This window comes from Chenopodium quinoa, unplaced genomic scaffold (genome assembly GCF_001683475.1).
Source record: "Chenopodium quinoa cultivar QQ74 unplaced genomic scaffold, ASM168347v1, whole genome shotgun sequence".
Classification (NCBI taxonomy): domain Eukaryota; kingdom Viridiplantae; phylum Streptophyta; class Magnoliopsida; order Caryophyllales; family Amaranthaceae; genus Chenopodium; species Chenopodium quinoa.
Window position 1 is genome coordinate 437,042 of NW_018743066.1, and position 11,380 is coordinate 448,421.

The window sequence follows — 11,380 nt, forward strand, 5'->3', positions numbered from 1 at the left end:
ATAGGGCCAATCAGCATACCTATTGTAGCGAAGTAATCCCCCCTCCCCCTCTGTTTAGATTGATATGTGTGATGTGTATGATTCTTTACTTGCCACAGAAATGAAATTGTCATCCAAGGCTGCAGTAGCTGGAGAGATGAATCACATACGCGCAACTATCAATGGAAAAGTGTTGTCTCATGACATGAATAACAACTTCAACGGAAGTGGTAACCACTCAGCTGATCAAAATAACAATGAGTGCACTGTGCGAGAACAGGATCGCTTTATGCCCATTGCTAATGTCATTCGAATCATGCGCAAGATTCTTCCACCGCATGCCAAAATTTCAGATGATGCCAAGGAAACCATTCAGGTCATCATTTTTTAACATACCATTCAATATCAATAATAATATCGTATGTATTTCTTCAAACCTAAGTTTTCTCATATCAAATACATGGAATTATACTGCAGGAGTGTGTGTCCGAGTACATTAGCTTCATAACAGGAGAAGCAAACGAGAGGTGCCAAAGGGAGCAGCGTAAGACAATCACAGCAGAAGATGTACTGTGGGCCATGAGCAAGCTTGGTTTCGACGACTACGTCGAGCCACTCACCCTTTACCTCCATCGTTACAGGGAGCTGGAGGGGGAACATGGCTCTATCCGCACTTGTGAGCCCCTCCTCAAGCTCAGTAGAGCAGCCATGGATCAGTACGCTGCTTTTGGGCCTGTTTTTCACATTGGTCCTCCACCTTCACACCATCATCATGCCTATTTTGGGGACTTTTCCTCTGTCAATGCTTACTTAAAAGATGCTTCCGTTGCTGCTACTGCTTCTGATGCGGTTGGTGCTCCTGCTGTTGCTGCTGCTGCTGGTGGTCCTCCTAACTCTGTTACCAGTTTTGAGCCTTATGGTCGTCATAAATAATAATCTGTTGATTCTGGTATGCATCGCATCATCTGTTGTTGTCACTTTTAGTGCAAACAATTAACAATGTACTAACATTCTTAATTAGGCGTGTTTAATGTCCCTTCAACTTCTAAATTACTTCATCTCCCTCTCATTTGCTAGTGCTTACTTGTCAGCTGACGAGGGAGATCATTTAGAGATGATCAATGAAAAAAAAAAAAAAAAAAAAAAAAAACCTAAACAAATTTGTATGAATCTTTTATCCTCAGTATATTTTGTGGTTAAAAAAAGAACACATTTAAGCCCCCAGCGAGGATCGAACTCGCGACCTTTCGCTTACGAAGCGAACGCAATACCACTATGCTATAGAGGCTGGACAACAATTTATTTCCTTTTTTCAGTTATATAAATAACAATTATACAATATGTAGCACTCCCTATTTAGAAGTTTTTTTCAAGTTAAGAAAAACATTGTCATCACGGACATTTTTGTGGCCCGGAGCGAAAAATTAAATAGGGCCCCCGAAGGCCTAAACAATGGAGTCATATTATATAAAATACATTAATCAATTATTTCGTGAATTTTATAATAAAAAGTTTATTAAAATTACTTACAAATACATTGCATGATAGTCATTTGGAGAGATTGTTATATACAACCGGATGTACCGTACACCAATGAGTATTTGTTCTTATCCACGTTTTTTAAGAAATTTTGGGGTTTCGAGACCCGGTGTTGAAAAGATTTGAAATTTTAGGGAATACTTCTCGGGGTCATATAACGTCGTTTGAAACCATATATGATAATTATTTGTTGTCATAAATGTTCGTGGTAGGCTCGAGTTAATGAAACCGGTGCAAGTTGTAAACCAGTAAATTGGTGGTTTAAAGGCAAATTGGATGTTCCACTTAGCCAATTGAACTATCAGAGTGTATTAGGGACCATGGTAAACATTTCTGCAAATTTTATTTACGGATAAAAAATAGTCAAAAAATTCCAAAATTGAAGACTAATATCCACGCTTTTTGAGAAACTTTTGAGGTTTCGGGACCCGGTGTCGAAAAGATTTGAGATTTTAATTAGGGGATACATCTCGGGGAAATATAATACTGTTTTAAACAATAAATGATCATTATAGATATCATAAATGTCCGTGGTAGGTTTGAGTTAATGAAATCGCTGCAAGTTGTAAACCAGTAAATTCGCCATTAATAGGCAAATTGGATGGTTTCACCCACCAAATTAGAATCCCGGAAGTTATAAGGGACCGTGGTAAAAATTTCGGTAATTTTTATTTACAAGCGAAAAAAAGTCAAAAAATTCAAAAATTTAAGGCTAATATCCACGCTTTTTGAGAAATTTTGGAGGTTTGAGGCCCGGTGTCGAAAATCCTTGAGATTTTAGGGAATACATCTCGGGGTCATATAATGTCGTTTGGAACCATATATGATCATTATATGTTGTCATAAATGTTCGTGGTAGGCTTGAGTTAATGAAATCGATTCAAATTGTAAACCGGTAAACTGGTTGTTTAAAGACAAATTGGATGGTTCCATCTAGCCAATTGAACTATCGGAGGGTGTTAGGGACCATGGTAAACATTTTGGCAATTTTTATGGGCAAGTGAAAAAAAGTCAAAAAATTCCAAAATTAAAGGCTAATATCCACGCTTATACAGTAATTTTGGAGGTTTCAGGGCCGGATCTTTAAAAGCCTTGAAATTTAGGGAGATACATCTCGGGGTCATATAATGTCGTTTGGAACCATATATGATCATTATATGTTGTCATAAATGTTCTTGGTATGCTTGAGTTAATGAAATCGATGCAAGATGTAAACCGATAAATTAGCCGTTTACAAGCAAATTTGATGATTCCACCCACCTAATACGACTCCCGGAGGTTATTAGGGACCAAGGTTAACAATTCGGCAATTTTTATTTACGAGCGAAAAAAGTCTTAAAATTCCAAAATTGAAGGCTAATATCCATGCATTTTGCGAAATTTTGAAGGTTTCGGGGCTCGGTGTCAAAAAGTCTTGAAGTTATAGGGAATAAATCTCATGGTCATATAATGTTATTTGGAACCATATATGATCATTATATGTTGTCATAAATGTTCGTGGTAGGCTTGAGTTAATGAAATCGGTGCAAGTTGTAAATCGGTAAATTGGCTGTTTAAAGGCAAATTGGATGGTTCCACCCACCTAATTAGACTCCTAGGGGGTATTAGGGACCATGGTAAAAATTTCGGCAATTTATATTTTCGGGCGAAAAAAAGTCAAAAAAATTCCAAAATTGAAGGTTAATTCCATGCTTTTTGAGAAATTTTGGGGTTTCGGGGACTATTGTCGAAAAGACTTGAGATTTTTTGGGATATATCTCAGGGTCATGTAATGCAGTTTGGAACCATAAATGATCATTATATGTTGTCATAAATGTTCGTGGCAGCCTGACAGGCTTGAATTAATGAAATCGGTGAGAGTTGTAAATCGGTAAATTGCCCGTTTAAAGGCAAATTGGATGGTTCCACCCACCCAATTGGACTCCCGAAGGATATTAGAGATCATAGTAAACATTTCTGCAATTTTTATTGACGGGCGAAAAAAAGTCAAAAAAATTCAAAAATTGATGGCTATATATCCACGCTTTTTGAGAATTTTTATAGTTTTCGGGGCTCGGTTTTGAAAAGTCTTGAAATTCTAGGGAATACATCTCGGGGTCATATAATTTCATTTGGAATCATATATGATCATTATTTGTTGTCATAAATGTTCGTGGTGGGCTTGAATTAATGAAATCGGTGGAAGTTGTAAACCGGTAAATTGGTCGTTAAAAGGTAAATTGGATGGTTCCACCCACCCAATTGGACTCCCGGAGGATATTAGGGACCATGGTAAACATTTCAGCAATTTTTATTTCTGGGTGAAAAAAAATCAAAAAATTCCAAAGTCGAAGGCTAATATCCACGCTTTTTGTGAAATTTTGGAGGTTTCGACCGGGGACCTAGATAATTTAATTCCTATAATACATGGGAACTTCAAATTCTCATGAATTTCAGCTTCCTCCATTTTACACTTTTTTGGTTAACCAAACAACTCGTGAATTTTGCATTTCCTAAGACTTTTGAGTGCCCATGGAAAATAAGTGTAACCAAACAGCAACTAAATAACTCAAATTATTTTTACTAAACAAAAATTAATTTTACAAAATTAAAATTATTATTGTTGAATTGAAATTATTTTAGCATATTTTTTTATTATATTTCTTCTTTAAAACTACTGAATTTGACTGAATTGCACTTATTTATTAAACTAAAATATTTTTTACTTAATATTATTTTTGCAAGGTAAAGTGAACAGGGCCTTAACAGTACAATAAATAAGCAAGCGCACAAAGAATCAAAGCCTTGAATAGATACTTTGTATATGGCCCTCCGTTTTCATAATGTTAGTCCCATATGGAATCAATCACATATAATAAGAAATGAAATATATTTGGAATAAAACTCTACGGTCTCTATCATACGTAAACATTTCTAACTCTAGACAATATCAAATAACCATAAATCTATATATATCTTAGTGATTTTTTAAGATAGATCATTTATGGTAATTTGATATTGTCTATGAATACAAAACTCTATCATAAGTAAACATTTTTAATCCCAGAAAATATCAAATAACCTTTAATCTATATATATATCTTAGTGATTTTTAAAGATAGATTATTTATGGTAATTTGATGTTGTCTATGAATATAAAACTCTACCATACATAAACATTTCTAATCCAAGACAATATCAAATAACCATAAATCTATATATATCTTGTGATTTTTCAAGATAGATTATTTATGGTGATTTGAGATTGTCTATGAAATATAAAACTCTACCATACTTAAACATTTCTAATCCTAGACTGCTAGACAATATTAAATTACCAGAAATCTATCTTATATGTTAGAATATCACTATATTATTCTAAATAATATTATTAAGATCTATATGAAAAAAATATATCACAATAATATATTTTCCCATATTCCATGTATTTCCAATTTCAAATTCATGAACTTTTTGATTTGATAATACTTATATCATATCATATCAATTAATAAATAAAGTCAATCTCGCAGCCACGTCATGAGGCAACGTCACTTGGCATTCCAATTTTTCGTCAATTGTCTTAACATTGGTATTATTGTGACACATATGATACTAAGTAAACGATTTTTGGATAGATTTTTTAAGATAAAATTGTTGTATAAAGTTTTACTATGAATTCTAATATTTCAGATATATACAAATTTAATCATAACTTTTAATAAATGTCCAATAACTCAATTTTATTTCCATCATCTTTGTTTCAAAAAGTTCTGTAAAATAAGATTCATTATAATATATTTAATCATAAACTTTTATACGTAACTGACCAAACCGTGTCTCCAACTATTACAAGAATTACTTCGTCAATGCTATATAGACTTGGCAATTCTAACCCAGACTCGAATGACCCGACCCACGACCCGAAATTGATCTAAAAAATCGACTTGATAATGACCCAAAACCAGAATTGACCCACACGACTCGACCCATACTTGACCTGAAAATGGAGTTGACTCGATCCTGAACCGACATCCGAAGTTGACCCGAACAAACCCGATACTCGAAATTGACCCAAACCGACCTAATATCCGACATGACCCAAACTAAAAGTACTTTATAATTGAACTAAAAATGTCTAGTACCAAAAACAACTCAAATTGTTCATTTTCAACAGTAGCTAAGCTCATTAATCGATTTAATAACAAAATGTAAAATTATTGATTTGAGCTTGATCTACAAATGGAACAACCTGAACATGACTTGACTTGATTTGGACCCGACCCATATATATGACCCGAACATACCTGACCCAAAATTGACTCATAATTGACCTGACCATAACTCGACCCGAAACCTAACTCGAATCATACCCCAAACCCGAAATGACCCAACCCGAATGTTAACTGGCCCAAAATGACCTAACCTGTATTTGACCCGACCCATACTCGACCCGAACGACCCATTTTCCAGGTCTAGTGTTATATGGTCAGTGTTATAGTAGTTATTCAATCAGTGTTATAGAAAGGGGTAACTTAGTCAGTGTTAGAGGTTATTCAATTAGTATTACAGGGGTTGCTCGGTCAGTTTTAATTTATAGGGGTCACTTTGTCCTGCTAGATGGTGTGACTAGTCGCATACAAAATGCATTGTTATTTAATTTATTTTAAAAAAATATTAGAGAATTGGTAAAAATAAGTTTTAATCGGTAACATTAATTTTAGTTTGGTAAAAATACTTTCAATTTAGTGAAAATAATTTAAGTTCAATAGAAATAATTTCAAGTCAATAATAACTAGATATCTATTTACAAACAAAACTACAAAAAGTATTATTATATAAATATAAGTCATATGTTATTGTATGTCTAAATATCCTACATTATCTGAACAAATTATTGACCGTATTTAACATTCAAGTATAAATAATGTTACTCCCTCCGTGTTTTTTTAAGTGTTACACTTCCTTTTTTTTTGGCAAAAAGCTACAATAAAATATTATATCTCTCTCCTCTCATGGTTCCTACCAAACCCAATACTACTTTTTTATTATTATTATATCTCTCATCTCACATTCATTATTTTTCAATAAACTATTAACCCCACTATCATTCTTTTATAATTTTTTAATACTTCAACTACCCCATTTACCTCTTATTTTATTTAAGTCAATTAAATTGCCTAAAACTATGTGCCGGTTAAACTGTAATACTTAAAAAAAACACGGAGGGAGTATCTTAAATTTTATCAACCATCTGGACATTGAAATAATGAATTTGAAATTTACTACGTAGTAGTATATAGTATATAAATTATAAAATATACTTCATCTGTTTTTGTTTACTTGCAACACACTCTTTTGCACTCGTGCATTTTAAGGGAGATATATATTACATTAGGTATACGTATACAAAAAAATTAATTCACAAAAATTTAATTACCACCTATAAGAAGAAAGGAATAATTTATTTATTTTTGAAAGAAAAAGAAAGGGATAAGTTACTACAGTTTAAATTACATAGCTTAATTCATTTGTTTACCTCGTTTCATCACCTCCTCAAACAAGCGTGATAAAAGGTGTGTTGCAACTTGCAAGTATAAAAATACAGATGAAGTATTTTGATTATTTTTCCATTATGGAATAGTGTCCCTGTAATTTAGGGTCTGTTCATATTTACTTATTTTCAGTTCAGTTCAGTTCAGCTCCAATCAGTTCAGTTCAGTTCAGCTCCAATCAGTTCAGTTCAGCTCAGTTCAGTAAATATGAACAAGCCTTTAATTAATAATTCCATAAAATTAGAAGAATGTATATATTTTTATTATTCTTCAACTTACATTAAATTTCACTAAAATACATATCAAAATAATTTCAACATAAACACCCAGAAAAGGAAAGTGTCTACCATATTATTTGTGTAGTTGTGTTTCATTTACAATCATTCATTAAATGAAAAAAAATAAAAAAATAAATAAATAAACTTGCGAATAGTTCACTTAACTAAAAAAAAAATAGTTCACATAACTCTTGCATAATTTGGGTACAGATAAATATTAACATAAATAAGGGCATAATTCTTTATTCATGTGGATACCACTTGACCTATAATATAAATAAGATGAGACGTATAAATGGTTCATATGTGAAATTATAATCATACAAACATAGCTATTCAGTATTCACCATGAACGTCTGCATAATTTTCACCTTGGTCTTGAGCACCTTCTTTCTACTTTCTACCTCAGGTAATATGATCTCATCTTGGCTTGTTTGATTTCTTTGCAAGCCGTAGTATATGGATATGAATTTGACTGGTAATTTAAAAATATCAAGTGTGAACTATTTTTTTTATGTTATTATGGCATTTTAAATGTTTTGATATTTCTAACTATCATTACCTCATCGGTTTTGAATTTTCATGTGACTTTGAATTCGTATACATAGAAGGCGTTACTCGTATTTAATTTGATGAGACTCATGACCCCTCCTTTTTCTATGGTATGCATCATGTGCAATTTATAACATACCAATTACATAATTAATAAGAATGGTACTCAGCTCTACAATATGCTTTTAAAGTAATTAACTCTATCAGTAGATTTTCCACAATAATTAAGGTAGAAATTTTAAAAATTACAAGCAAATTCTTAACTACAATTATTGCAATTGTTGTTAGATGTAGGTGTGCTACGAGCTGGAGGAACTTATAAATGCTCAAAGAATGACATACTAATAACTCAAGTCTCAAGAGGATTCGTCGCCATTGCCCAGCGGTATTCCATCCTACAACATTGTGATACTTAATGCCTGTGCATCCGAGTGCAACATCTCCAACATCCATGTCAATTGCGACTGGTTCAGCTCTGCCATTACTATCAATCCTAGTGTGTTTCGAAGACTCCGTTACAACGATTGTCTCGTCAATGATGGCAAGCCCCTTCGTGCAGGCGAATCCTTGATTTTCCAATATGCCAACGGAGATCATTACTCTTTATCTGTTTCCTCCGTTGATTGTTTATGAAATACATACATACATACATACATACATGCATATTCTCTTAGGACATCCTTCTTTTATGTCCAAATTAAATTCGACAACTATGATACTATCGATTTTCAACGTTTCACTTATGTACTTACCATTCCATTCAACTTTGATCATTTTTGCATTTACCTATATGACCGCACTTGACTTAATAGACAAATTTGGTACCTCTTTAACTCGATTGATAAAAGGGAATTTTGGTTTTAATATATCCAACTTTCATCGATTTTCTTTAAATAAACCAAGGCCAAACAATTTCAAAAAGCACAACTTTACTTAACTCGAGCTTAATTATCTTCCTCATAAACTGATATTACACCGCTATTAACTCATAAATCGTAATTTAAACTACCTTGCACAACTTTGTAACTTTGGCATATCAAATACTATAAAAGTAGAAAATGAGGAGCGGGTTTGTTTGATACAATGTATGATATCATCTAAACACGATTAAATAAGTCATAGAAGACTCAAGCTATTAGAGGCCGAGAAATTCTCATTAAGTACGTACCAAGTGCGTCTAGTAGGCATATTGATAAGAGAAGTCGGAGACACCAACCATGGCAGAAACAATTTGAGAAACCATGTAAAAAGATCCTCCAATAATAACCACTATCAATATAGCTGATATTGGGTTCTTTAGCAACTCTACAATCGGCTGTAAAATTGTATAAATAACCCCAGTACTCACTGTAAGTGCATACAATGCATATCTTCTTACATTCTCCCAGAATTCCTCCATTAATGGGCCTTCTGGGCCTAAAGCCCATGCCTTGTCTTGGCCCATCATCATCAGCAGAAGCCCAATTGAAGCAGCCCCTGTAAACACCTGTAACCTTCTCTTAAACACTAGTTCATCATTATCAATAATTTCATGTTTCGATGATTTAATGACCCAATTTTTGTGTTTGGAAGAAAGGTTTATAATAAGGTTTTTGTGACCCAGAAATGCAGGGGAATTTGATGAAATAAAGTTGGAAAACTTAGGATTTGATGGGGTGGTTTTGATTGGGGTTGGGAAGAAATGTTGGGATTTAATGGAAGTAGTATTCATTGGTTAAATTTTTGATGATTTCAAAAGAGGAAGAAGAGCTGCTTGTTGTTGTTCTTGTATTAGATGAGTGGTGTTATCTTATTGTATGGTTATTGTATGGTTAAGTATTGCTGCTACTGCCTACTGGTCTTCAAAGAGATCACCAGATCCTTATCTAGTTATCTGATTGTTAAGTGGGCCTCTTTTTGTTTAAATTGTTAGAGTGGCGTTGTAACAAAGCCCATCTTCTGCTGCACTGTACCCGTCCATTACACCCTCCGTTTTTTAACAACCCGTTTTCGTTTGATACCCATAGACCATAGTAATTGGTGGTAATGGACTAATGGTTTTGATTTTCTCATTTACATTTTGTGCACTTTGAATACTCCGTATATACATTAGTTGTATATGGAATAATTTTAGTATTAGTAAGGAATTAAAACATTTATATTATGAAAATATTAAGAGGTCGTTTGACCGGGGGTATTCATCGAAGAGAAAGGGATTTAATTGTCCTTATTCCCTTTGTCGTTTTTTTTTGTTAAACAATTTTTTTTTGGGTTTTTCTAAGCTATACCCCTAAGGTATTCAAGTTTCTAAGGTGTACCCATACTTTTTCAAGTTTCTAAGTTGTGCCCTTCAACTCCTTATCAATACTAAAATGTATCCGTATTAGTTGTTTAAAAGTTATTTGAGAGAGTAATTTCGTGGCTTCAGTTTTCATTATTAGGGTTGCGGTGGCTAAGATTTCTTTCTCCTACCATTTCCTTACCTTTTATCATCTTTCTATTAAATTTATAGTTAACTTTAGGTGACGTGGAAGTCCCAAGGAGGGTACCATTCATTAATGGTAGTGAGTTGAGGGGCACAACTTAGAAACTTGAAAAAGTATGGGTATACTTTTAGAAACTCGAATACCTTAGGGGTATAGCTTAGAAAAACCTTTTTTTTTTCCATTCCCTCTACCCTTCCCATATCCCCAAAATTTTCCATATTGATTCCCTGCCTCCCCTCCTAGGTTTTTCCATTTCCTTAGCCACCACTACACCACCATATATACACACTAGCCACCTCGTTACTCCTCCCCCTAAAAACTTTCCCCACCCCTACAAAACCCAAAAATCCCTCCCCCTCTCTGTAAAACACTAGGGTTTCGAGGGTGGGGGAGGGGATGCCGATGGTTTTATGGTAAAAGGGGAGGGATTTCTAGGGTTTTGGGAGGGTGGGGAAGTTTTTCAAGGGAAGGGAGAACTTTTCGAGGGGTGGGGAAGGGCAGGGGAGGTGCGGCGAGGGTGGTTGGGTGGTGGGGCTGCTGGCTAGTTGCTAGAGAAGGTGGGAAAGAGGTGGGGTTGTGTAGTGGTGGTATTGTGACTTGTTTCCTTTGTTTATAAACAATTAACATAATAAGTTTAAGCCTTTTCCATTTCATTCACCTTGTTTCTCTTTGTTGAGCTCATTCCTTTTTCCTTTAGGCCCTGTTCTCTTCACCTTAAAAAAATAATATTAAGTAAAAATAATTTCAGTTCAGTAAAATTAATTTCAGTACAGTAAAATTAATTTCAGTTCAGTAAAAATAATTTCAGTTCAGTAAAATTCAGTTTTCTTAAAGAAGAATTATAATAGAAAATCAGTAAAAGTAATTTCAGTTCAGTAAATATAATTTAAGTTCAGTAAAAATAATTTCAGTTCAGTAAAATTAAGTTCAGTTCAATAAAAATAAGTTCAGTTCAGCAAAATTAAGGTGAATCAAACAGGGCCTTAATTGAATTTAAACAACCCCTAATTGCAATAAAATGATACTATCTCAC

At 33.7% G+C, this 11,380-nt stretch overlaps 3 protein-coding genes and 1 non-coding gene across 4 annotated transcripts; 2 read left to right on the plus strand and 2 right to left on the minus strand.

Annotated features, from left to right (window-relative positions):
* Positions 1 to 100: 100 nt before the first annotated feature.
* Positions 101 to 912, plus strand: LOC110731126 (nuclear transcription factor Y subunit B-6-like). The gene is made up of 2 exons (XM_021910960.1): positions 101 to 355; positions 457 to 912. The coding sequence occupies exons 1-2, from the start codon at positions 101 to 103 to the stop codon at positions 910 to 912; spliced, it is 711 nt and encodes a 236-aa protein (XP_021766652.1).
* Positions 913 to 1,195: 283 nt separating this feature from the next.
* On the minus strand, positions 1,196 to 1,267 carry TRNAT-CGU. Its single transcript has one exon. It is a non-coding gene; the product is annotated as a tRNA-Thr (tRNA).
* Positions 1,268 to 7,789: 6,522 nt separating this feature from the next.
* On the plus strand, positions 7,790 to 8,702 carry LOC110731127 (TPD1 protein homolog 1-like). Its single transcript, XM_021910961.1, is given in 3 exon segments — positions 7,790 to 7,808; positions 8,171 to 8,241; positions 8,243 to 8,702. Coding segments are annotated over 3 exon segments (363 nt in total). The 3' UTR covers positions 8,516 to 8,702.
* Positions 8,703 to 8,794: 92 nt separating this feature from the next.
* On the minus strand, positions 8,795 to 9,709 carry LOC110731221. Its single transcript, XM_021911062.1, has one exon. The coding sequence runs from the start codon at positions 9,591 to 9,593 to the stop codon at positions 9,060 to 9,062; it is 534 nt and encodes a 177-aa protein (XP_021766754.1). The 5' UTR covers positions 9,594 to 9,709; the 3' UTR covers positions 8,795 to 9,059.
* Between the last annotated feature and the right edge of the window lie 1,671 nt (positions 9,710 to 11,380).